This window comes from Nomascus leucogenys, chromosome 14 (assembly GCF_006542625.1).
Source record: "Nomascus leucogenys isolate Asia chromosome 14, Asia_NLE_v1, whole genome shotgun sequence".
In the NCBI taxonomy this organism is placed as follows: Eukaryota; Metazoa; Chordata; class Mammalia; order Primates; family Hylobatidae; genus Nomascus; species Nomascus leucogenys.
The window spans coordinates 89375019-89401733 of record NC_044394.1 but is presented as its reverse complement, the minus strand read 5'-3'; the positions used below and the strand labels follow the sequence as shown (position 1 = coordinate 89401733).

General features: G+C 48.9%; 2 protein-coding genes and 1 pseudogene across 2 annotated transcripts; 1 reads left to right on the top strand and 2 right to left on the bottom strand.

Moving 5' to 3' along the window:
- LOC115838265 overlaps positions 1 to 1741 on the bottom strand; it is a 6781-nt pseudogene extending 5040 nt beyond the window's left edge.
- KCTD2 (potassium channel tetramerization domain containing 2) lies at positions 131 to 19459 on the bottom strand. The gene is made up of 6 exons (XM_012495721.2): positions 19097 to 19459; positions 17358 to 17466; positions 13584 to 13675; positions 6204 to 6299; positions 4081 to 4206; positions 131 to 3007 (listed from the first exon to the last, which is right to left on the bottom strand). The coding sequence occupies exons 1-6, from the start codon at positions 19433 to 19435 to the stop codon at positions 2978 to 2980; spliced, it is 792 nt and encodes a 263-aa protein (XP_012351175.2). The 5' UTR covers positions 19436 to 19459; the 3' UTR covers positions 131 to 2977.
- On the top strand, positions 19439 to 26715 carry ATP5PD (ATP synthase peripheral stalk subunit d). The gene is made up of 6 exons (XM_003279047.4): positions 19439 to 19761; positions 22944 to 23074; positions 23326 to 23422; positions 25412 to 25483; positions 26304 to 26366; positions 26512 to 26715. Exons 2-6 carry the CDS (start codon positions 22953 to 22955, stop codon positions 26641 to 26643), a joined length of 486 nt encoding a protein of 161 aa, XP_003279095.1. The 5' UTR covers positions 19439 to 19761; positions 22944 to 22952; the 3' UTR covers positions 26644 to 26715.

Below are 26715 nucleotides of genomic sequence, written 5' to 3'. Positions count from 1 at the left end.
ACTTGGTCAGCTGTCCTGGTGGGAAAGGTAGTTAAGTCATCTCCTGAGACCCATGTGAGAACCACCGACAGGAAGTGACAGTGGGAACCGGGAGACTGCAGTAATGGAAAACACACCAGAGTTCTTGAGATTCAGAAGTTTGTTTCATATCTTTATTCACAAAAAAAAGTCACAGCATTTCACACTATTCAAACACACAAACAGGAACAGAGGGTGCCCACCAGTGACAGCCTCGTCCCTAAGGTCCGGATCAAAGGCCACGCTGGAGGGTGGGGTGTCCTCTCGGGCCTCCTCTCAGCATCCCGTGGCTCCCTGCTCCCAGCCTCACTGACACCCCCAAGAGCAGTTACAACTGTGCAGAAACAAAGCCACTTTAGAGGAGGCTGGGCCCCACCTCATTGCCATGGAAAAAGGCCAGATTCTGAGGAAAAGACAGAATCGGTGCTACTGTGTCATCAGCTGGGGGATGCTGGGCACTCCTGGGCCTGGCTGGCATCACCTGCGTCCCAGACCTAGGGTAGCGAAAAAGGCAGGACCCTCCCCACTTGGCAGTACTGGGCAGCAGGGAGTGTGGGTCACTGGTCACGTGACAGCCCCAAACTGCCACGCAGACCTCTCTGATGTGATCAGCCAGACACTCGGAGGGCACAAGGCTTTCAAGCAAGAACACCAGCCTGGTTCCTAAAGGGGGTGGGTGAACAACACTCCCAGAAATCTTAAGAAACCACAGAGTCCTGGAGTGCTGGAACAATACAGGTGTCATTGGGTTGCAGCGAGGAGGGAAACTTGGTGAACACCAGCCCTCCGAGAGGGCGGAAATACCATTCCTGTCTATGTCCCGGAGCGCGTGCCTGTGCCTTGGGGCTCAAGAGCAGTCTTTTCATGGTGGCAACCGTGGAATCTAAGAGGAATGAAGGAAACGGCACCCTCAGGAGGTGCTCAACATTGGTGTCTGCCCCCCAGGCCTCCTTGCTGAACCTGGTGAGAAAGCTGGGGTTGGTCTAGGAGCCCCAGCCCACGCTGATCAGGCATGCCCCAGGAAAGCAGACAGGGACAAGCGCCTCAACGAGACTGGACACAAGGCCACAAACCAAGCTGCTTTTCCTCTGTCAGTCTGATGTTACTCATTGGACCTAGCCAAGGAGCGCGTCTTCCAAAGTCCTCCATCCTACCCGGCTCAGAGCAGTCCTTCCCGTGATCACTACTTTCCTTGGCTACATCTAACTTTTTTTTTTTTCTCTGAAAGATATGACTGGATGGATGCCTGTGACTCTTGAAGGGGTGGCTGCTTTTACTGAGGATGGCAGTTCATCTAACACTTTACAGCTGTAAAATGTGGCGCATAGGTGCATAGACGTTGATGCGTCAGCAGAAACCCCTGTATACTGGGTTCTATGCTATGCTACAGATACAGAGAAACAAGGAGAGTGAGGGTCCTAGGAAGAAGTTAAGCCATATGGGCATGGTAAGGTCAGAAGCTCGAAAGACATTTAGCACAGTCTGCGTCATTTCCAGAAATTACTACCCAGACGTACCTTGGCAAGCAGGTGAGCTGTGGAGCACAGAGGACATCACCTCTGAAGGTGCCCAGGAGCACCTGGCTTGAGGAGGCTTTCATAGGAGCAGTCCCCAGAGCCCCTTCCCTTTCTCCGTGCCATCTGCCATACTACTGAAAGTTATCGAGGGCGGACAGGGTCCCCTGGCTCCACTGCATTCCATGACTGCTCAGCGAGACCCACATGCTCGGAGAGAAAGTATGGACACAAACTCTGTGGATGCAGCCTGAAAGAGGGTGCTGCCGCATCTGGATCCTCGCCAGCATGGCACTCCAGAAAAGAAAGTAATGGTGGGGGTGGGGGGGGAGGTGGTCAGAGACACAGGGGGTCCCCAGGCTGCCTAGCACATACATACACACCGCTGGGGGCAGTACAGAGGGGAGCAGGTCCGCCAAGGTTAGAAACCAAGAGACACAAATATTGCACATTCAGTCAAGGCATTTCCAAGAGACAGTCACGGAAATAACTCTCTGAGACACAACAACATAACACATTTGGCAACTTTCAAAGAAACAGCCTTCCCCACTCCAAGTCATCAAAGGGTCCATAAGTGCCTTCATCTTTGGTCCAGTTGAAAAAGCCAGGGAAGGAAGACAGGGTCAATGGGGAGTAAGAAGAGGCTGCAGGTGCAATTCCTACAGCTCCCACTTGTCTGTCTGACTCAGCGCAGGACGCTGCGTGTCTCAAACCGCCTCTTGGAGGGAAAACAAGCTCTCCAGAGGGTCCCGGCTGCTGGAGAAAGCTGAGGCAAAGCTGCATGTGGTGGCAGCCGGGAGCCCCAAATCCAGAGCAATGATCACTAACCTCCAACTACAACAAAGGACACCCCATCCTCCCTTTCCTTGGAGGCTCTATTCATGGCAATGTGGGGTACTCTGGCAACTCTATGCTTTACCTAAAACCTCAATTAGACAAACTGCAGCTAGAACCCTTTGCATCTGCTGCAGGTCTTGGAGGGTGCATAGGAGGGACGGTGTTCCAAAGCAGCTGCTAACGTCCAATGTGGCACACATAGGGTAAAACCATGGCACAGGACAGGAACAATCCTCTTTGCTCCAGCTTCCTTAAAGTACAGGCCATTTCCAAGGAGCTAGGCCTTCCGCCCTCATCCCCCAGATCCCCAAAGGGCTCCAACTGGGAACCCAGCCCAGCTGCTGTTGTAAAGATCTGTTCTAATACTGGCTAAGCAAATGAAAGCAGGTTTCTGAAAAGGTATTCTGCAGCCAGAAGTCGCATCTGTCTTCGGAGTCCTGCAGGTGGGGAGGGAGTTCCTTTAGTTTTGACCAGAACACTTCTTCACAGGGGGCCAGGCTCAGCTGTGCTTTGCAGTGGCTCGGTCACTGGACAGGAGCAAGGTTTCACTTCACAGAGGGGCTCTGCTGACTGCTCTCCTGAAGGTCTGGAGTTTTCGGGGTCTTAGTTTACATCCGCGATCCTCTCTCCTGAAGAATCTGAAAGTTGGAGATGGGGGAGAGGCTGAGGCTGCTGAGGGAAAGACAGAGATGTCAGGGGATGCTTTCCACTGGGCCCGATGAGTGGCATGATGGTCCTGTTATCCCAGGAAGCAAGCAGGGGTGCAGCCTCAGCCTCACCTGCAGCGCTTCTGGTGCGAAACACTCCCTTGCTGGACACAGCTGGGTCTAAAGCTTATGTGCTGTTGGACCAAAGCTTTGCAAACTGAAAGGAAGTGGTTCCAGCTTACCTGGTATCCATGATTTAGAAGCTGTGTGTGTGTGTTGGGGGTGAGGGGGGTGCACAGTGGAGGGAAAAGAAACAGTGTCAAACAATTTTCCAGGAACTTAAGGGAGGTAAAGGTCATGAAGGTAAGAAAACACCCTTTTCTCCTGAGGCAGTGAAAAAAGAACAGTTTTTTCTTTTTTTTTTTTTTTTTTTTTGAGACGGAGTCTCACTCTGTCGCCCAGGCTGGAGTGCAGTGGCGCAATCTCGGCTCACTGCAAGCTCCGCCTCCCGGGTTCATGCCATTCTCCTGCCTCAGCCTCTCCGAGTAGCTGGGACTACAGGCGCCCGCCACCACGCCCGGCTAATTTTTTTGTATTTTTAGTAGAGACGGGGTTTCACCATGTTAGCCAGGATGGTCTCAATCTCCTGACCTTGTGATCCGCCCGCCTCGGCCTCCCAAAGTGCTGGGATTACAAGTGTGAGCCACCGCGCCCGGCCAAAAGAACAGTTTTAAAGAATAAACACAAAATACTTTCCAAGTCTGAGTTCAGAAATCTTACCCTGTAGTAATTAGTGGCAACCAGCTTTTCTTTGTCATTGATCTGGCAGAGGATGGAGGAAGTCTACCCTATTTAGGTTCGTAGTTCCTAACTAAAAACACCTGTCAGTGCTCCGTAAATCCCAATTTCAATTACAACCGTCAAAAAGAACAAAATGAGGGGAAAATGCAACGCTGGCTCTAGAAGGCCAGGGAAGAATTGAGGAGCAAGAGTTCAGGAAAAGCCCACAGAGGGGGTGCAAACAAGCAAGCCAGAAGCAACTGCTCGGGAGAGGGGCTCCTTACCTTCGCCTTTTCGCTCGGCTCTATGACGATGCCGTTGGTAGAATTATTTAGTTCTCTGGAGACAACACAGAGGAATTCTGCCTGATCCTCATTGCCGTAGTTATAGGAAGATCCGATGCTGATGAGCTGATGAACCAAGAATACAGTGAACATTCACATGGCGACCTTAACATATGAAAGTGCTACACAAATCACCCCTCTTCCGACTGAACTTTTGTTTGAGTTCTCAAAGGTTTAACTCTTTATATGAGTTCTCTGTGACTACCAAGGCCCCTGGGGAGAAATGGGCCTGTTCTTCATCAGGGCATCATTGGTGAGGCCTCCTCAGGAGGAAAAGTATGAGCTCCACTGTCCCCTCTCCCAAGCTCTGAAGTCCCCCCCCCGTCAGCGGCAGGATTAACACGCCCACGCCTCCTCGAGCACACCAAGGGAAGACAGAACGCATCTGCCAACAAAATGGACACTTGCTTCAGTCACACACACAGCTGGCTCCTCTATCAGCAGAAGCCCTAGACCGGAGACAGGAGGCTCTGGAAAGCACCGAGCCAATCGCTGATCAGCTACTGGAAGTCACATGCTGCTGGTACTTTCTATTTCCAGACAGGGTCTAGCTCTGTCACCCAAGCTGGAGTGCAGTGGTGCAATCACAGCTCACTGTAGCCTCCACCTCCTGGGCTCAAGTGATCCTCCCACATCAGCCTCCTGAGTAGCTGGGACTACAGGTGTGTGCCACCATGCCTGGCTAATTCTTTTATCGTTGATAGAGAAGGGGGGTCTCACTATGTTGCTCAGGCTGGTCTCCAAACTCCAGGACTCAAACAATCCTCCCACCATGGCCTCCCAAAGTGCCGAGATTACAGGTGTGAACCACCGTGCCCAGCATGCTGGTACTTTTAACCTTTTTGGATAATAGACTTCAGAATTTAATTCTAAAAAGGAAATACACACGCAGGGGAACAGCTCAGGCAGAGGGTGGGGGCATCCCAGTGAGCAAGCGAGGCCTCACGTGGGTGGCATGGCTGACTGCGGTAGGATGGGGCTGGGGGCGCCTCCGCCTGCCTGAAACTAACTTCCTCATCCAGAAGGGAGGCAATGAGAACACCCTCCGTCTTCCCACAGGACAGTAATAAGATGAGAAATGTAACAAGAAATTATTCATTTTAGTTTCACAAAGAATATATTAAAAAAATCCTTTGCTTAAGAGCTCATATTAGGAAAAATACTTCTGGAGTGGAGGGCATTAAATTCTTGGCAACGTTTTACAACCCATGCCCAGTAAGAACCAGGCTGACAGACACAGGCAGAGTGGATTCCATGGTGGAAGCTAAGTGTGAGGAATATCACCGCTGGCTCTGAAGGCAGAGACAGCTTTGCACTTGATCTGTGAGATAATAGCGTTAATGCGAAGTGTGAGTTTTCTCTTAGAAGGTAAGCATCTGGTGAGACAGCTGTTGACCTCTTAAAACTCCACACATAAGTAGGCATAATCCATGTAAAATCTTATTTCCTCTATTCGCTCTGGCCTTCCTATGTTTTGAAGGCAACAGACAATTTAACAAGTCTGCCATCTAATGGAGGAAAACAGTGAAGCTCCAACTGTCATAGCTGTTTTGATAGCTCAATTGTAAGCACGAGGCGGAGAGAAGTGGGGGAAACGGCTGCACCACACTTCCCATGGCGCCTGATCCTTCCTAGCACAGCTGTACACCAAGCTCTTCGTGGTGGATTACATAAGACATTCAGAACCAAAAATTTCTGACCCTGGGAAAAGAAATGGAAGGATTGTTGTCGAATCCCAGTCTCCTTTGGGGACTCATTCTACAATCCCTGTGAGGGAACAAAAACCAAAGGCTTTGAGGCACTTCAAGCCTAAACCGCTCGTTGGCTCCCCTGGAAAGTCTGCGTGTGAAGCTAAGACATGATGCTCCTCTGTTTCCCCAACTCCTCACGTACCACTAGGCCAGCAGTGCCCACCAAATGGCTCTTCGCCCATGTTTTGGAATAGGATCCCACCTGGCCGTACCCGTCTCCCGTGGTTATTAATTGGCCATCCACACTGATTGTTTGAAGAGCTGCAGACCCCCCGAACGGGGCCTGGGATTGCTGCTCTGTGAGAGATGTACCTGTTCGAATTTCCAGCCGTCGGACATTGTGGACACCATCTGCGTGAGCTCTTCTTCCTGACACTGCAGGACTCTGTACACGTGCTTCACGGGGCCCTGCAATGACCAGGCGCAGACTGAAAACAGCACTAAGGACACCACAGTTTGCAGCTGCCCCAAGGAGGCTCTTCAAATGAATAAACACTGAAAAGGAGTTTGCTTGGAAATCTTTTCTTGGCAGCCACCCACCATCCCCTTTTACAAATAGTACTGTGGCGTTTCTTTTTTTTCCCTTCTCTTTAAAAAATGTTTTTCTTTTTAAATGACCACAAGCCAGCATACTGTGGCTTTTCAATAAAAACGTATCCAAGGAATGAAAGAAAAAAAAAGGTAAAATAGTTCTGAACTTCAGAGGGATGAATGATTGAGCAACTATGCCAACAAACTTAGATTTAATCCATTTCCCCAAGTCAAAAATAAGGTAAAATTATTATTTATTATTTTTTAATTTTTTTTATTTTTTGAGATGGAGTCTCGCTGTGTCGCCCAGGCTGGAGTGCAGTGGCGCAATCTTGGCTCACTGCAGGCTCCACCTCCCAGGTTCACGCCATTCTCCTGCCTCAGCTTCCCGAGTAGCTGGGACTACAGGTGCCCACCACCACACCTGGCTAATTTTTTCTATTTTTTAGTAGAGATGGGGTTTCACCGTGTTAGCCAAGATGGTCTCGATCTCCTGACCTCGTGATCCACCCACCTCGGCCTCCCAAAGTGCTGGGATTACAGCCGTGAGCCACCGCGCCCGGCCTATTTATTATTATTTTTTAAGACACAGTCTCGGCCAGGTGCGGTGGCTCACGCTTGTAATCCTAGCACTTTGGGAGGCCGAGGCGGGCGGATCATGAGGTCAGGAGATCGAGACCACGGTGAAACCCCGTCTCTACTAAAAATACAAAAAAATTAGCCGGGCGTGGTGGCGGGCGCCTGTAGTCCCAGCTACTCGGAGAGGCTGAGGCGGGAGAATGGCGTGAACCCGGGAGGCGGAGCTTGCAGTGAGCCGAGATTGCGCCACTGCACTCCAGCCTGGGCGACAGAGTGAGACTCCGTCTCAAAAAAAAAAAAAAAAAAACAAGACACAGTCTCACTCTGTTGCCCAGGCTGGAGTACAGTAGCGTGATCTCAGCTCACTGCAACTCCGCCTCCCGGGTTCAAGTGATTCTCCTGCCTCAGCCTCCCGAATAGCTGGGATTACAGGCGCCTGCCACTACGCCTGGCTAATTTTTGTATTTTTAGTAGAGACAGGGATTCACCATGTTGGCCAGGCTGGTCTTGAACTCCTGACCTCATGATCCACCTGCCTTGGCCTCCCAAAGTGCTGGGATTACAGGCATGAGCCACCGCACCCGGCCTTATTATTTTTGAGATGCAGTCTCACTCTGTTGCCCAGTCTGGAGTGCAGTGGGGCTATCTTGGCTCACTGCAACCTCCACCTCCCCGGTTGAAGCGATTCTCCTGCCTCAGCCTCCTGAGTAGCTGGGATTACAGGCATGTGCCACTACGCCCAGCTAATTTTTGTTTTATTTTTTTTTCCTTTTTTTGAGACAGAGTCTCGCTCTGTTGCCCAGGCTGGAGTGCAGTGGCGCCATCTCAGCTCACTGCAATCTCCACCTCCTGGGTTCAAGTGATTCTCCTGCTTCAGCAGCCTCTTGAGTTGTTGGGATTACAGGCGCCCACCACCACGCTTGGCTAATTTTTGTATTTTTAGTAGAGACGAAGTTTCACCATGTTGGCCAGGCTGGTCTCGAACTCCTGACCTCAGGTGATCTGCCTGCCTTGGGGCCCCAAAGTGCTGGGATTACAAGCGTGAGCCACCGTGCCCAGCCAATTTTTTTGTATTTTTAGCGGAGACGGGATTTCGCCATGTTGGCCAGGCTGGTCTTGACCTGAGGTGATCCGCCCACCTCAGCCTCCCAAAGTGCTGGGATTACAGGCATGAGCCACTGCGTCCGGCCGACAATGCTGTATTTTTTCTTCTATGTTTTCTCCCAAAAGAGGTATGACGATCGCCGGGTGCAGTGACTCACGCCTATAATCCCAGCACTTTGGGAGACCGAGGTGGGCGGATCATCTGAGGTTGGGAGTTCAAGACCAGCCTGGCCAACATGGTGAAACCCCATCTGTACTAAAAACACAAAAAATTAGTTGGGTGAGGTGGCGCGTGCCTGTAATCCCAGCTACTTGGGAGGCTGAGGCGGGAGAACTGCTTGAACCTGAGAGGCAGAGGTTGCAGTGAGCCAAGATCACGCCATTGCACTCCAGCCTGGGCAACAGAGTAAGACTCTGTCTCAAAAAAAAAAAAAAAAAAAAAAAAAAAAAGAGGTATAACTATCATTAACCAAAGTACTAAGGATTTCAAAGATTTCCTTCCATATTACATATAGTACAAATCCTCAGAGGATTTTAATTGGTTCTAACCACATATTTTGGAAACCAATTGTGTAAGTACAAAATTCAGAGTATCACAAAAGATCTGTGATGTTGGCCACAGCTGTGAAAGTCCCAGGTATTTAAGATGCCATTATACTGCCTCTTTTTTCTCTCTTCCAAAGTAAACCACTTGTGCTCTGAAATGCACCAAGATCAATCACCTACAAAAAATACTAGTATAAGAAATAGGAGTCTGGGTATGGTTGCTCACGCCTGTAATCCCAGCACTTTGGGAGGCTGAGGTGGGTGGCTCACCTAAGGTCAGGAGTTTGAGGCCAGTGTGGCCAACATGGGGAAACCCTGTCTCTATTAAAAACACAAATATTAGCCGGGTGTGGTGGTGCACACCTATAATCTAGCTACTCAGGAGGCTGAGGCAGAAGAATCGCTGGAACCCAGGAGGCAGAGGTTGCAGTGAGCTGAGATCGCACCACTGCACTCCAGCCTGGTCAACACAGCGAGACTCTGTCTCAAAAAAAAAAAAAAAGAAAAAGAAATAGGAAAGTAGTTAGGTGGTAGTCACTAAGAGCTAAGAGGTCATGAAACCGAAGGTAGGGTTGAGGCCCACATCTTGGGCTTGGCTTGAACGCTGCATGTGTGAGGGGCTACAGGTAAGTTCAAGGAGATAACATGTTTGAAAATCCACGCACAAAAAAATAAAGAAAAATACAAAATGAAACAAAACGAAAATCCACACACAGCCAACTTCATCTTAGAGCCACGTACAACAAGTACAAAAGAGGGTATCTTTGAATAACATCAAATCCATTTTTCAGTTTCACTACATAAAAAGGACAGATGGAAAGACAGGTAACATCAAAAAGGTCTTGACACTCCTAGAACAAAAAAGCTTCCAAAGGGGTATAAATCCACAAGCCTTCAGAATCTAGAAGACTCATTAAACTGTGGTCATCAAACAGAAATCTTATAATGCTCTCCAGGAATTAGCTAATGATGAAGAAGGGAGAATGTTCAGGTACCATGACTCGAATCATTTCAAATTACGTAATTCATGGTACCATCAAAATCTATAATAAGTGGCCGGGCGCGGTGGCTCACGCTTGTAATCCCAGCACTTTGGGAGGCCGAGGCGGGCGGATCACGAGGTCAGGAGATCGAGACCACAGTGAAACCCCGTCTCTACTAAAAATACAAAAAAATTAGCCGGGCGTGGTGGCGGGCGCCTGTAGTCCCGGCTACTCGGAGAGGCTGAGGCAGGAGAATGGCGTGAACCCGGGTGGCGGAGCTTGCAGTGAGCCGAGATTGTGCCACTGCACTCCAGCCTGGGCGACAGAGCGAGACTCTGTCTCAAAAAAAAAAAAAAAATCTATAGTAAGCAATCATTTTTTTAGAATGTGGGAAATTGAGGATAAGGCTAGATTACCAAAATGTCTAAACTATTAAATATCTACAATAGTGAAAGATACCACGTAAAGGTAAGATAGCAGAGACTGGTGACACTGGGTCACATTCCAAGTGGTAATCTGCAAACCAACTACAAAGCCACCTTTGAACATCAAAAAGGAACCTTTCAGCTGTCGGCTAGATGGAAGAAAACTAAACGAATAAGCCCTTCCCTTCACTTTCGCAAACTGCTGGAGATAACGTGGATAAAAGAGTTAATTTTTCATCATTAGTGTCAGTTATTCATTCAAATATTCCATTTAGAGCCAGAAAACTTTTTTTTTTTTGAGATGGAGTCTCACTCTGTTGCCCAGGCTGGGGTGCAGTGGTGCCATCTCAGCTCACTGCAATTTCTGCTATCTCAGTTCTAAGTGATTCTCCTGCCTCAGCCTCCTGAGTAGCTGGGATTACAGGTGCCCGCTACCACACTCGGACAATTTTCATATTTTTAGTAGACAGGCTTTCTTTCTTTCTTTTTTTTTTTAGATAGTTTCGCTCTTGTTGCCCAGGCTGGAGTGCAATGGCGTGATCTCGGCTCACCACAACCTCCTCCTCCCGGGTTCAAGCCATTCTCCTGCCTCAGCCTCCCAAGTAGCTGAGATTACAGGCATGTGCTACCATCCCGGCTAATTTTGTGTTTTTAGTAGACGGGGTTTCTCCATGTTGGTCAGGCTGGTCTTGAACTCCCGACCTCAGGTGATCCACCCGCCTCGGCCTCCCAAATTGCTGGGATTACAGGCATGAGCCACCGCGCCCGGCCAGTAGACAGGGTTTCACCATGTTGGCCAGGCTGGTCTTGAACTCCTGACCTCAAGTGATCCACCCTCCTCAGCCTCCCAGAGTGCTGGTATTACAGGAGTGAGCCACCATGCCTGGCCTAGAGCCAGAAAACTTTGATATATGAAATCTAACACAGAAAGAGCAAGGCATTATTTTTTACTTTTAAAAGTAAAACTTATGCCAGGCATGGTGGCTCACGTCTGTTATCCCAGCACTTTGGGAGGCTGAGGCAAGTGGATCACTTGAGGCCTGAAGTTCAAGACCAGCCTGCTCAATATGGCGAAACACCATCCCTACTAGAAATACAAAAATTAGCCAGGCGTTGCGGCAGACACCTGTAATCACAGCTACTCAGGTGGCTGAGACATGAGAATCGCTTGAACCTGGGAGGCAGAGGTTGCAGTGAGCCGAGATCATGCCACTGCACTCCAGCCTGGGTGACAGAGCAAAACTCTGTCTCAAAAAAAAAAAAAAAAAAAAAAAAGAAAAAGAAGAAAAAAGAATAATTTTCCTGCCTTCTTAATGGCAGGAAAATTCTGTGCTGCAATAGATTATACCTAAAGCATCTACCACCAGTATCTGATGGGAAAAGAGGCAATTATGCTACAAGACAAGTAGTCATGGTGGAGCACGACTCTGCCTTCTTACTGTTAACTCTGTAGTTGCAGTTGCTTAAAACAGTCTAATCGCATGAAAGAGAGGGTCTATTTTCCTGGCTATACTTACTTCAAGCTTCTTTTTTTTTTTTTTTTTTTGAGATGGAGTCTCCCTCTCTCGCCCCGGCTGGAGTGCAGTGGCGCGATCTCGGCTCACTACAAGCTCCGCCTCCCGGGTTCACACCATTCTCCTGCCTCAGCCTCTCGAGTAGCTGGGACTACAGGCACCCACCACCATGCCCGGCTCATTTTTTTGTATTTTTAGTAGAGACCATGTTAGCCAGGATGGTCTTGATCTCCTGACCTCATGATCCACCCGTCTCAGCCTCCCAAAGTGCTGGGATTACAGGCATGAACCACCGCGCCCGGCCGACTTCAAGCTTCTTGAGGGCAATGACTTTCAATTACTTACAGAATCCCAAGGGCCAAATAGAAGCTATTATGGCCATTCAAACACATGAAAAACATATGATGAATGGCAGCATGTGAAATAGATGTGCCCTAACATCTTTCTTTCCTCTAATTAGGTGGGCAAATTCCCTTTCACTCTTGTTACTGTATCTGAGTTAATATGAAATCAAGGCCAGATGCGGCAGCTCACACCTGTAATTCCAGATCTTTGGGAGGATGAGGTGGGCGGATTGCTTGAGTTCAGGAGTTTGAGACCAGCCTGGCCAACAAGGCTCATTTCTACCCAAAATACAAAAAAGTAGCCAGGTGTGGTGGCTTGCGACTAGTCCCAGCTACTCCGGAGGCTGAGGTAGGAAAATCGCCTGAGCCTGGGAAGTCAAGGCTGCAGTGAGCTATGATCATGCCACTGCACTCCAGCCTGGGCAACGGGAGTGAGACCTGGTCCTCCCTCTCCCCGCCAAAATCAAGACACCATCATAAAGAGCAGCTTGATATTATGTTCTTAGAAACATGGTTCAGGCCGGGTGCGGTGGCTCACTCCTGTAATCTTAGCACTTTGGGAGGCCAGCCTAGGGGAGAGAGTGAGACTCTGTCTCCAAAAAAAAAAAAAAAAAAAAAAGCATGGTTCACAAGCAGCTGCTAAGGCCCACCCCACGAGACTGGTTTCACGTGGCTCACAGGAGCTGTATGTGACTTGATCACATGCTAAAGGCTCATCTCCATAAAGAGCGGCCAAGCTGGGCGCAGTGGCTCATGCCTGTAATCCCAGCACTTTGGGAGGCTGAGGCAGGCAGATCACCTGAGGTCGGGAGTTTGAGACCAGCCTAACCAACATGGTGAAACCCTTCTACTAAAAAAAATACAAAAATTAGTCAGGCGTGGTGGCACACACCTGTAGTCCCAGCTACACGGGAGGCTGAGGCAGGAGAATTGCTTGAACCTGGGAGGCAGAGGTTGCAGTGAGCCGAGATTGCACCACTGCACTCCAGCCTGGGTGACAGAGTGAGACTCCATCTCAAAAAAAAAAAAGAGCGGCCAACAGGTGGAACCAAGACCTCTATCGTCTTTAGGAAGGAGACATACTTGGGCAAAGAGAACAGGTTTTGGACCTAAAGTGCCCTGGGCACCTCCTCCTGCCATCTGGTGAGCAGCGACAATCTTCTCATTCTATTGGGACATAGGCCTATTCTGTTTTCTTTGTGGCTTCTTCTTTTCTCCTGTGCAGTTTGGCTGAGTGTGCATTCCCTGCACTGCAAATGGTGTTCCACACACACTTCCAGCTCTAAGGGTAAAGGCATCCTTTTCGCCGGGCGCGGTGGCTCACACTTGTAATCCCAGCACTTTGGGGGGCCGAGGCGGGCGGATCACGAGGTCAGGAGATCGAGACCACGGTGAAACCCCGTCTCTACTAAAAATACAAAAAAATTAGCCGGGCATGGTGGCAGGCGCCTGTAGTCCCAGCTACTCGGAGAGGCTGAGGCAGGAGAATGGCGTGAACCCGGGAGGCGGAGCTTGCAGTGAGCCGAGATTGCGCCACTGCACTCCAGCCTGGGCGACAGAGCGAGACTCTGTCTCAAAAAAAAAAAAAGGCATCCTTTTCAAATCACAGACCGACTGACAGAGGCCCACTTGAGACCTCCCTCCGTAACAGTTCCAAATACATTACTTGTGAAGTTCTGTTCTCATTGTCCCGTATCCTTTCCTTAACCAGCCGCACAAGGGACGCGATGTTGTAAAACTCCGCCTCCTCCAGCACACCTGGAACAAGGACAAAACTGCAGTCAGACAGGTGCGAGAGTTCGCCAGAAAAACACCAAGGAGAGGCTGAAGGTTGCATGCTTGCTAAAAACTGCTTATTTATTTATTTACTTATTTTTTGAGACGGAGTCTTACTCTGTCACCCAGGCTGGAGTTCAGTGGTGCCATCTTGGCTCACGGCAACCTCCGCCTCCTGGGTTCAAGTGATTCTCTTGCCTCAGTCTCCCAAGTAGCTGGGAGTACAGACACACACCACCACGCCCGGCTAATGTTTGTATTATTTTCCCCGAGCCTGAGACAGAGTTTCATTCTTGTTGCCCAGGTTGGAGTGCAATGGCATGATCTTGGCTCACTGCAACCTCCGCCTGCTGAGTTCAAGAGATTCTGCTGCCTCAGCCTCCCGAGTAGCTGGGATTACAGGCGCTTGCCACCATGCCCGGCTAATTTTTTGTATTTTTAGTAGAGACAGGGTTTCATCATGTTGGTCAGGCTGGTCTTGAACTCCTGACCTCAGGTGATCCATCTGCCTCGGCCTCCCAAAGTTCTGGGATTACAGGCGTAAGCCACCGCGCCCGGCCAATTTTTGTATTTTTAGTAGAGACAGGGTTTTGCCATGTTGGCCAGGCTGGTCTTGAACTCCTAACCTCAAGTGATCCGCCCACCTTGGCCTTCCAAGTGTTGGGATTACAGGCATGAGCCACAGCTCCCGGCCTAAAAACTGCATTATTTAAATGTAAATCCAATCTCTCTCCTTCTGCTAGAAAGTATCTCTTTGCTATTTTCGGTAAACCCATGACCTTTTCTCCAACATAAATTAGTCAAACACCAGGGTATGTTCTGCTCACTCCATTTCAACCCTCCTTTCCCTACCTGGCACCTGCCCATTAGCTGCAGGACACTTTTCCCATATGTCACTTAGTTCCTGGAACTAGTCATGTTGGACACCTCCTGAACTTGATATTTTTCTCCAATCTGCCCTCAAAAGGAATGGGGGTGGGGGTGGAGGTGTGTGTACAAATTTATGTGGGCCAAACTTAATAGGAGGCTAATCATTTGAACAATATAAAAGGCAACCATTTAAAGACTCGCATGCTAAATGAACTCAAAGGCCTTAGGGCAACTATGAGATGTGTGATCCTATAGGAACAAATTTGCTATAAAAGCCATTATTAGGACAACTGACAAAACTGCAATATAAGCTGTAGATAAAAGCATCAGTATTAAATTTCCTGAGTTTGATAACTGTACTGTCTGTGGTTACATAAGAGAGTATCCTTGTTCTTGGGAAATATATACAAATATTAAGGGGTGAAATCTGCAATCTATTCTCAAATAGTTCAGAAATAACTGTGGTGGGAGAGGCAAGAGGATGGGGGTAGGGAGGGGGTAAGAGAGAATGAAGGACGATGCAAATATGATTTAAAAAAAAAAAAAAAAGTCGGGCATGGTGGCTCACGCCTGTAATCCCAGTACTTTGGGAGGCTGAGGCAGGCAGATCATGAGGTCAGGAGATCGAGACCATCCTGGCTAATACGGTGAAACCCTGTCTCTACTAAAAATACAAAAATTAGCTAGGTGTGGTGGCGGGCGCCTACAGTCCCAGCTACTCGGGAGGCTGAGGCAGGAGAATGGCATGAACCTGGGAGGTGGAGCTTGCAGTGAGGCGAGATTGCGCCACTGCACTCCAGCCCGGGCAACAGAGCAAGACTGTCTCAAAAACAAAAAACAAAAAACAAAAAAAGCTGGGCATGATGGCTCGTGCCTATAATCCCAGCTACTCAGGAGGCTGAGGCAGGAGGATCATGTGAGGCCAGACGTTTGAGACCAGCCTGGGCAAGATAAGATAGTGAGACTCTGACTCTTAAAAAACAAACAAAAAGATCTCCCCAAACCCCAAATATGACAAAAATAACATTGAAAATTGGTTAATCTGGGATATAGGGCGTTCTCTGTGTTATTCTTGCTCTTTTCTCTAAGTTTTAAATAACTTCAAAATAAAGTTTTTTTAATTAAAAGCATTAGAACAGTTACTTAACTAAAAGAGGATAATTGAATTGTTTGTATCACAAAGGATAGATGCTTGAGGGGATGGATACCCCATTCTCCATGATGTGCTTATTTCACACTGCATGCCTATATCCAAACATCTCAGGTCGGGCGCGGAGGCTCAGGCCTGTAATCCCAGCACTCTGGGAGGCTGAGGCAGGTGGATCACTTGAGGTTAGGAGTTCAAGACCAGCCTGGCCAACATGGTGAAACCCTGTCTCTACTAAAAATACAAAAAATTAGTCAAGGATGGTGGCACACGCCTGTAATCCCAGCTACTTGGAAGCCTGAGGCAGGAGAATTGCTTGAACACAGGAGGCTGAGGTTGCAGTGAGCCGATCGTGCCAGTGCACTCCAGCCTGAGTGAAGAAAAAAAAAGGAAAAATCTCATGTACCCCATAAATATATACACCTACTAGGTACTCACAAAAATTAAAAAAGAAAAAGAAATAAGATTAAGATCACCCATGAGTTGGTAACTGTTGAAGCTGGATAGTGGATGCATGGAATTCACTGTACGATTCCCACTACTTTTGTATGCGTTTGAAATATTGTTTAAAAAGGGACATTTAAAAAAAGAGAGAGAGAGCAATTCCTCTTTCTACTGGCTGAAACAGAGTTGTTTTGCAGTCACTTCATTAACTAGTACAGCCACTACAAGCTTTCTTACTCAGAGCCAAAGCTCCCAGATCAGGGTGCCCTGGATTTAGGGACAGTCCCCTTTACAACTGAATGCCTTCAGTGGGACCACGCCAAGCCTTGTAGAAAGTGGACTAGACCCACTTACAGTCCCAATGCCCTACAAACCACAAAGATGAGGCAAGTGATGATACACCTGACAATGAACTAGAGAATGAATTAGGTCAGCTGCAAACATTTACAGGGAAGCATGAGGCCAGAGTCTTAAAAGAAATGAGGCCAAGCCTTTATTATTTTTGTACAACTGCGAGTTCAAACCAAAATTGAAACTATAAATAACTGAATGTCAGAGATGTCTTGCTTCTTCAGACTACAGACACTCACTGCTAGCACACAAATAAATGTAAAAAACGGATCGTGACAATTCTGGAGATTTGGAAAGAACTCCTGAAGTTATCTGCAAAGCTGAGCTACCTGGCCAGGCGTGGTGGCTCACGCCTGTAATCCCAGCACTTTGGGAGGCCGAGGCAGGCGGATCACGAGGTCAGGAGATCGAGACCACGGTGAAACCCCGTCTCTACTAAAAATACAAAAAATTAGCCGGGCGTGGTGGCGGGTGCCTGTAGTCCCAGCTACTTGGGAGGCTGAGGCAGGAGAACAGCGTGAACCCCGGGGGGCGGAGCCTGCAGTGAGCCGAGATCGCGCCATTGCACTCCAGCCTGGGCAACAGCGAGACTCCGTCTCAAAAAAAAAAAAAAAAAAAAAAAGCTGAGCTACCAATCTTCCTTCTCACCCAGGAAGCTGAACAAAGCCTAAGGAGGCTTCCTTAATCATGACTCCCTCAGACAAGACTGGTAGTTTCTGCTCTGTTTCATAAACCTGAAACTATACCTGCACATGAGCTTGATGAAAATGTCAAACAAAATTTAAATCTGTAAAACAACTTTAAAGATTCTACTTGCATTTTGAAAATCCCCAATGCAAACAGTGCTCTTACCTTCTTCTGCCAACTCCTTAGTAATGATGAGTTTCCCATGGCGGAGGTAGTTTAGGATAGGACCAAAGTAGGTGGGGTCCCTGTCAATCAGATAGGCTCCTGTCTCATCCTGCCAACCAAACACAAGGGTATCATTGTGGAGCTTTGAGGAGTATTTTAAACAAAGGCAGGGCAGGGTTTCACCATCTTCGTCAGCACCGCAAGACAACAATTCATTCCATCAGCTAAAAAAGACTTTAGTGATGGCAAGTTTTGTTACACATTTGTTTATCACAAACTATTGGTAAGAAAGCTATAGCTTTATGTATCTTGGACATTAAGATCATCTTAGGTAGGGTGGTACAGACAGTCATACTCATTTAGGCATTTACTTCCTGGCTGGAATTTGAAATCTTTGCCTGGACAATAATTACAGTGACAAACATTTTTCTGTAGGGTGTTTGTTATTAAGAAAGGGAGAAAATGGCATAGCTGTGTAATTGAAATCTTTGCTTGAGATGGACATTCTGACTTTTCCACTGCCTCTGAACTGCATTCCTAATTCCAAGAAAACCTCTGTGTAGTTGGCAATGCTCCTGAGCTCAAGGCCAACATCAGTGGGAGTTTGCACTGCCAGCTGTAATCTCACACACCCCAGCTCTGTGCCCAGCGGAAGCTTGGTACTGCCAGGACTTGGCTCTGAGCAGCTTTAATCCTACTCATCTTTACAGTAAAAGGAACAAGAAGAAACTGGCTTCTATTACCACAAGGAGGATATAGGGTAGATAAAAATAATTCCTTTATAAGCAAGGGTTTTCAAATCTCTTTAAAGTTAGGGCAAGATAGCTTTCCATCAATCTGAGATTTCTTGGAGGAGAGGAATAAACGAAAACAACGAATGTTTACGCACCTCCAGCTCTGTTTTGAGGTGACCAGCTGAGTGCTATATGGGATATAAGACGGTGTGAGTTATGGTCAGTGCCTTTGAGAACTTAAAGGTGAACACGTTAAGTTAAAAAGAAATTGACACAGTTCGAACTGGAAATGGTTTAAGTGTCTTGTCACCTCTCAACCCTTTGGTTAGCAACCATGCATCCTGCCCAAAATTTTCCCGGGAAAATTTTCATTTTCCTTCTGTCTTAGCCTAGATTTGCAGCGGCAAACGGTTAACCTCTTTCCAAAAAACGCATTTGATCTAAATATGGACCTAAACCAGTGACTGTTAACAGATAAAAGTTTTGCGACCAGGACTATAGGAAAGCAGTGTGATACTACAAGGAGCGCTTCCTGCAGCTGTCGAAGCACAACTCGGCAGAGGGGTCCGAGAGGGAGTCTGAGAAAGCTACACGGATGCCTGAGCTTACCCTGACCCAGTTCTGGATGCATCTGGCACCGGCAGTGGGGGGGCTGAAGAGGAGCCAGGGAAAACTCATGCAGATCTCAGTGGGATGTCAGGGACAGAGAATATGGAGAAGGGGTGTGGAGTGCGTTCTCGTGGGTGCAGGTGGGCGCAGTGTGGGAAGGAGTCTCGGAGAACGAAGGGCGGGGTCAGGGAGAAAGCCGGAGTATGCCTCAGCATGGGAGAAGGGGAGTGGGAGGTCCCGCTGAGGCCCCTGCGAGTAGTGTGGGAGGCAGGGGGAGGATGGGGTCCCGGCCTGAGGGGGCTGCCTGTGAGGAGCGTGTCTCAGGACTCTGGGGACCGATCTAGGAGAAACCAGGGGATCCGAAGGCCCGGGGGCGCGCCCGAGGGCGGGGCACACCTTGTCTGAGTCCAGCTCCGGGTCCTCCTGGCAGCAGAGGCGGCAGAGGAATGACTTGGGCTCCCGGCCTAAGGTCTGTCTGGTGGTCACGAAGTAGGTGCCTCCCACGTTCAGCCTGACCCAGCGGGCCGCGCCGCCGCCCCCTGCCCGCTCGGGTGGTCCGGGACCCGGCTCCAGCGGCTGCGCGACGGCGGCAGCCGGGCGGCCGTGCCCGCGGGGCGTGGGGCCAGCCGGGCGTGGGCTGGGGGGCCCGCGGACTGGGCCACCCCCGTCGCCCACCCCGGTCCCGCCGCCCCCTCCCAGCCCCGCCATCGCCGCGTCCAGCTGCAGTTCCGCCATCTTGGGCCGCCGCCGCCACCGCCGCTGCCCGCGCGCAGCCGGGCCGGCCCATTTCTCGGCAGGGAGAGCCGGGCCGGCCCATCGGCGGGGGTGGGGCAGAGGGGAGAGGGACGGGAGCGCCCCCAACCAGCGCCCGGGGACCCGCGCGGCGGAGGCGCTGTGCCCGCCCCCGGGGAGATACTTCCGGAACCAGCCCTCATCTCTATTGGCTGATCTGCCGAGCAAGGCCCACCCCCTTGGCTTTGGGGTTGGCTGAGGAAAGATCTTCCGGTGACCCACTTCCGTTACTTGCTGCGGAGGACCGTGGGCAGCCAGGGTCGGTGAAGGTGAGTGGGGCTTGGGGCGTTGGATCCGATCCCTGGAGGTCTCCTCTGCTCTGCCCGCTCCAAACCTCACGCCGACCCCTGTCACGCCCCCGTCAAGGACGCCGGGCCCTCGGCTTGCCCCGCTGGCAGAGTGTCCATTGTATAGCTGCCGCTCCTCGCCCCGCGATCCCTTCCTCAGCCCTCCTTGGCGCGCGGGGTCACGGGGGCCCGGCTGTGTCCCGGGCGCCGCTGATTTAGGCGCTGCCACAAGCCGTGTCTCGTGCAGTCCGCTGCCAGCGCGGCAGACTTCAATAGTTTGGTGGGGGGACTGGGGAAACGTTACGCAGACAGTGTTAACTTGCCGAGGGACGCTCAGCTGGCGGCAGGGCTGCGCCCTCCCTCTCTCCGGCAGTTTCCAGGATTCGAACGTTTAGAGCGTTCAGGGCGCCTCAGGTGCAGAGTTCGGTTACTCATTCAAGAAAGATTCATTGAGCACCTCCTATGCTCATGATCTGTTCTAGGCGCTGGGGATTAAGCAATAGATTTTTAAGAATTAAAAAAAAATTCGCCGGGCGCGGTGGTTCACACCTATAATCCCAGCACTTTAGGAGGCCAAGGCGGGCGAATCGCGAGGTCAGGAGTTCGAGACCAGCCTGGCCAGCATGGTGAAACCCTGCCTCTACTAAAAATACAAAAAATAGCTGGGCGTGGTGGAAGGCGCCTGCAATCCCAGCTACTGGGGAGGCAGAGGCAGGAGAATCGCTTGAACCCGGTAGGCGGAGGTTGCAGTGAGCCGAGACCACGTCACTACACTCCAGCCCAGGCGACAATGCGAGACTCCGTCACACACACACACACACACACACACACAATTATTTGTGACTTCTACTTTCCACTGATGTTTGGGAAAATCTGTAAGGGTGATTGGTTCCCTGGTAACTTTAAAATCACATGCCAATTGCCTTAACACCTCCCCTCCACAACAGGAAACAAGCTGTCCTGAGAAAGAAAGGAAGGACGGGACAGGTGTTTGACAACTTTCTTGAAGATCCTGAGAAAGATTGCTTCCGCCTCCCTTGTATTCCACTCCAAGCTTATAGAGATCTTTGACTTTGCAGTCTTTTAATATCTGACCCTGATCTTACTTAAAGAGGACTATTTTCCTATATTCTGCCTTTTTTTTTAAGTGGCTGTAGTCGTTTTCCGTATTTTTCTCACATTTTCACATGTGTCGAATACCTCTTAAAATGCAGGCTGGGCGCGGTGGCTCATGCCTGTAATTCCAGCACTTTGCAAGGCCGAGGCGGGTGGATCACCTGAGGTCAGGAGTTTCAGACCAGCCTGGCCAACATGGAGAAACCCTGTCTCTACTACAAATACAAAAATTAGCTGGGTGTGGTGGTGGGTGCCTGTAATCCCAGCTACTCCGGAGGCTGAGGCAGGAGAATCGCTTGAGCCTGGGAGGTGGAGGTTGCAGTGAGCCAAGATGATGCCACTGCACTCCAGCCTGGGGGACAGAGTGAAACTCCATCTCAAAAAAAAAAAAAAAAAAAAAGTGCAGAACGTGTGCTGGTGCTGCTAGGGTATAATCCGATGTGAATAAGAAGGTGCAGGTGTATTACCAATCTAGTTGGAAGGGGATAGCCCTTTTAAGTTTGTAAAACTATGGAGCAAGTTGATGTGCACAATTTCATGTGATACTTTTAGCAGCCCTCTGGGACAAGCAGGACTGATAATGCCCATTTTACACATAAGTACATTTTAGCCTAGAGAGTGCTTTATTTAAGGTTGTTGAAACTTAGGTATGTGTCAGTTTCTGTCTACTGGAGAATCAGTGAATAAAAAACCTAGGTGGAAATGTCTTTATTAACTTTCATGCAACAAGAGTGTTATTTTTAGTAATATTTCCAGAGGCACATGGAGGGGATAAAGAGAGCTGGGTTTTTTTTTTTTTTTAGACAGAGTCTCACTCTGTTGTCCAGGCTGGAGTGCAATGGCACTATCTCAGCTCACTGCAACCTCCGCCGCCCAGGTTCAAGCAATTGTCCTGTCTAAGCCTCCTGAGTACCTGGGACTACAGGTACATGCCATCACGCCCGGCTAATTTTTGTATTTCTAGTAGAGACAGGGTTTCACCCTATTGGTCAGGCTGGTCTTGAACTCCTGACCTCAAGTGATCCACCCGCCTCAGCCTCCCAAAGTACTGGGATTACAGAAATGAGCCACTGCACCCAGCCTAGAGAGCTGGGCTTTTAAGGCTAAATAGGAGTTGGGAGAGAATTTTTTTTTTTTTTTTTTTTTTTTTTTTTTTTTTTGAGACTGAGTCTCACTCTGTCGCCCAGGCTGGAGTGCAGTGGCGCGATCTCAGCTCACTGCAAGCTCCGCCTCCTGGGTTCACTCCATTCTCCTGCCTCAGCCTCTCCGAGTAGCTGGGACTACAGGTGCCCGCCACCACGCCTGGCTAATTTTTTTTGTATTTTTAGTAGAGACGGGGTTTCACCGTGGTCTCGATCTCCTGACCTCGTGATCCGCCCGCCTCGGCCTCCCAAAGTGCTGGGATTACAAGCATGAGCCACTGCGCCCGGCCAAGAGAATGTATTTGTATGCCACGTTGCACACTTTGAATTTGAAAAGCTACGCTGTCCTTTTCTTTTTGAGACGGAGTCTTGCTCTGTCGCCCAGGCTGGGGTGCACTGGTGCGATCTCAGCTCACTACAACCTCTGCCTCCTGGGTTCAAGTGATTCTTGTGCCTCAGCCTCTGGAGTAGCTGGGATTACAGGAGTGGGCCACCACGGCTGGTTAATTATTGTATTTTTAATAGAGACGAGGTTTTGCCATGTTGGCCATGCTGGTCTCGAACTCCTGACCTCAGGTGATCCAACCGTCTTGGCCTCCCAAAGTGCTGGGATTACAGGCGTGAGCCACTGCGCCTGGCCGCACACCTTGAATTATCTTGAATTTGAAAAGCTACGCTGTCTTTTTTCTTTTGAGTTGGAGTCTTGCTGTGTCTCCCAGACTGGAGTGCAGTGATGTGATCTCGGCCCACTGCACCTTCTGGGTTCAAGTGATTCTTGTGAAGACTTGCATGTTTCTAAGATTTAAAGGATTCTCTCTAAGAGCTCTTATTTTGTTATTTATCATTTTTCCCAACTGAAAATTCACCTCATAAAAAAGCCTTGTTTTTATTTGACTTATTTTTCAGGATCCCAAGATGGCTGGGCGAAAACTTGCTCTAAAAACCATTGACTGGGTAGCTTTTGCAGAGATCATACCCCAGAACCAAAAGGCCATTGCTAGTTCCCTGAAATCCTGGAATGAGACCCTCACCTCCAGGTCAGTATGTTTCTGAGAGGGAACCCCATACTTGCCTCTGAATCTAGAAACAAAACAGTATTAAGGAATTACATATGAATTCTTGATGCCCTTATGACAACATATAAAGAAATCCTTGCATTTTCCTGATGATCCTAGGAGAGGAAAGTGTGGTGACCCTCCAGGCCATAGGAAGAAGGGATAGGAAAATTACCATGTGAATTTTCTACTGCTTATGAACAATCCTAACTTTGGCCTTTCCTTGTGGGCAGGTTGGCTGCTTTACCTGAGAATCCACCAGCTATCGACTGGGCTTACTACAAGGCCAATGTGGCCAAGGCCGGCTTGGTGGATGACTTTGAGAAGAAGGTGAGACTTCACACCTCTAAAGCACTGAGCTTGTAACATGCCTGTGGGTGGGGAGCAGGAACAGGGATAATTACATACGCAGCATGACAGCCAGATCCCTAAGGAAGCTTAGGAAAGATGCGTATGGCCAAAGGCCTTGTGGTCCATTGAACTGTAAATAGGTGCAGGAATTTAGGCTATGTTCATTCAGCAGTACAGTGTAGCCTTAATCTGGGAGCCAGAGGGCTTTCTGATCAGCACAGGAGTTTTGACCTGCTCTGTTTCTGACCTGGGCCGGTTCACCCCTTCTTAGGCAACCTGGTGGTCCCCCGCTCCTGGGAGGTCACCGTATTGATGCTGAACTTGGTGAAGACACCCGATCGGCATAACGCACTACAGCCCAGAACTCTTGGGCTCAAGCAATCTACCTGCCTCAGCCTCCCGAGTAGCTGGGACTACAGGCGTGCGCCACCACGCCCCAGAGGGCTTTCAAGTTAAATGTTTGCCCACCTCCTGGGTTCCTTTTAGCTTCCTTCCTGTCTCCCTTTGGAACAAACTGACGTTTTTTTCTACTCTTTTCCTGTCCTTTTTCTTTTGAGATGGAGTTTTGCTCTGTCATCCAGGGTGTAGTGCAGTGGCATGATCTCAGCTTACTGCAGCCTCTGCCTCCGAAGCTCAAGCCATCCTTCTGTCTTCACCTCCTGAGTAGCTGGGACTACAGGCGCATGCCACCACCACACCTGATTAATTTTCGTTTCTTTTTTTTTTTTTTTTTTGGTAGAGACAGGTTTTTGTCATACTGCTCAGGCTGGTCTAAAACTCCTGGGCTCAGGCAGTCCACCTCTCTGCTTTTTTTTTTGAGTTGGAGTCTCACTCTGGCACTCAGGTTGGAGTGCAGTGGCGTCATCTCAGCTCACTGCAACCTCTTTCTCCCGGGCTCAAGCCTTCCTTCCACCTCATCCCCCCGAGTAACTGGGACCACAGCACCACCATGCCTGGCTAATTTTTTATATTTTTGGTAGAGATGGGATTTCGCCATGTTGCCCAGACTGGTCTTGAACTCCTGAGCTCAGGTGATCCGCCCTCCTTGGCCTCCCAAAGTGCTGGGAGTACAGGTATGAGCCACCATGCCCAGCTTCTGCTCTTTTTAACTGTCCCTTGTAGCTGTAATTTCTCATCCATCTATCCTCCTCTGATATTTACACAAGTCTCAATATCCAGAGTTCATTTGCTTCTTCTTTCAAAGATGCTTATGGAGGGCCTACTCTGTGCCAGGTAGTGTTAAGTGCTGGAGCCATAACACTAAGCAGTCTTTTTTTTTTTTTTTTTGAGACGGAGTCTCGCTCTGTCACCCAGGCTGGAGTGCAATGGGGCCATCTCAGCTCACTGCAGTCTCCGCCTCCCAGGTTCAAGCAGTTCTCTTGCCTCAGCCTCCCGTGTAGCTGGGACTACATGTGCTGGCCACCTTGCACAGCTAATTTTTGTATTTTTAGTAAAGACGGGGTTTCACTGTGTTGGTCAGGCTGGTCTTGAACTCCCGACCTTAGGTGATCCGCCCACCTCAGCCTCCCAAAGTGCTGGGATTACAGGCGTGAGCCACCGCGCCTGGCTAACACTAAGCGGTCTTCTAAGGAGACCATTCATTATGCAGTGCTGCTTCCACCAGTCAGCTCTCTAGGGTTTCATGCAGAAGAGAATTCAGAATTTCTTTACAAGTCAAGGTGCTAAGAGGCCATTTTTTTGGTCATCATGTCCAGCTGTCCTTTTCAGATGAAGAAAATGAAGCTCATCATAATAAAGAATTGTCCAGGGTTCCCAGTTAGTGATAGGGCTGAGAAGACCCTTGAGCTCCTGTTCCCAGTCTAATCTTTCCACTCCAATACTGAGACGGCTATTGGTTTCCACTTGGGACACAGAATGTCTTTCAGTATGACCTTTAAGGATTCGTAGCTTCCAGCGCTTTGAGCTCCTGGGTGTATTGGCGATGACTCACTGTCCTTGTGTTTGTAGTTTAATGCCCTGAAGGTTCCCGTGCCAGAGGATAAATATACTGCCCAGGTGGATGCCGAAGAAAAAGAAGATGTAAGTAGTTAAGGCTCTTGCTTATTCTCTTGATCTTAACAGCTCTCTATTATAGCTAAGTTAAGGTAGAGTGAATTAAATGGAAAAGAGTTAGCCATATAAAGGAATGGCTTGTCAATAAATGCAACAACATGGATGAATTTCAAAATAATTATGCTGAGTGAAAGAAGCCAACAAGAAAAAGAAGAGTATAGCATATGATTCCATCTTTGTAAGACTCTAGAAAATGTAGTTTGTCTACAGTGGCTGCCTGAGGATGGTTGAGAGGGGACTGTTGGTTTCACAGGTGGATACAAATATCAAAACTTATCAAATGGTGTTCTTTAAATATGTGCATTTTATCATATTTCAGATATACCTCAACAAAGCTGTTAAAAACAAGGAGTTGGATTTAGAAAAATTATCCATGTAGTATTCAAATACCTAATGATTTATTTGCTTGAAAGCACTGAAGACCAAACTTGGAACTCAGTGGCTCCACCAAAGAGAAGTCTGGCTAGGTGCTCAGGTGGCGTGTCCTGACCATTCAGTGGCTGAGCCCTGTGAAAACAGGCATTCTGTGGGTCTTCCAGATGAGGAACTTGCAGAAGCAGCCGGGTGCTGCCATCCTAAGCTGGTTTTCCATATGGGCTTCTCTGTGAGTGTTAGGAAAAGCTGTGGTTTGCCTCTCAGAGTGAGCGCCCCCAAGTGGTCAGGGTAACCACGGTTTCTCCATAGAGCAATAGGACAGCAGGAGTGGGCTGGGACGACTCCTACTTTAGCAGCTGCTGGGATAGAATGCAGCCTGGTTTCAGAACTGAATTTCTCTTTCTTCTTAAAGGTGAAATCTTGTGCCGAGTGGGTGTCTCTCTCAAAGGCCGGGATTGTAGAACATGAGAAGGAGGTAAGGATGATGGGTAGCCGTTGCCTATAATATCGTTTTTCTCTTTCATGGCCACACATCTTTCACCTGGTGGTAGGAACCTGCCTTGGATATTCTGCTTTCCGTCTCTGTTTACATTAACTAAACACATTCCCGCTCTTTCCAGATGGAGAAGATGAAGAACTTAATTCCATTTGATCAGATGACCATTGAGGACTTGAATGAAGCTTTCCCAGAAACCAAATTAGACAAGAAAAAGTATCCCTATTGGCCTCACCAACCAATTGAGAATTTATAAAATTGAGTCCAGGAGGAAGCTCTGGCCCTTGTACTACACATTCTGGACATTAAAAATCATAATTATACAGTT

Coding starts and splice junctions, on each gene's coding strand:
- ATP5PD (XM_003279047.4), top strand. CDS start 22,953: ATGGCTGGGCGAAAACTTGCTCTAAAAACCATTGACTGGGTAGCTTTT. Junction 23,075..23,325: donor AATGAGACCCTCACCTCCAG/GTCAGTATGTTT, acceptor CCTTGTGGGCAG/GTTGGCTGCTTTACCTGAGA. Junction 26,367..26,511: donor TTGTAGAACATGAGAAGGAG/GTAAGGATGATG, acceptor CGCTCTTTCCAG/ATGGAGAAGATGAAGAACTT.
- KCTD2 (XM_012495721.2), bottom strand. CDS start 19,435: ATGGCGGAACTGCAGCTGGACGCGGCGATGGCGGGGCTGGGAGGGGGC. Junction 6,300..13,583: donor ATGAGAACAGAACTTCACAA/GTAATGTATTTG, acceptor TGGTCATTGCAG/GGCCCCGTGAAGCACGTGTA. Junction 3,008..4,080: donor AGCCGAGCGAAAAGGCGAAG/GTAAGGAGCCCC, acceptor TCCAACTTTCAG/ATTCTTCAGGAGAGAGGATC.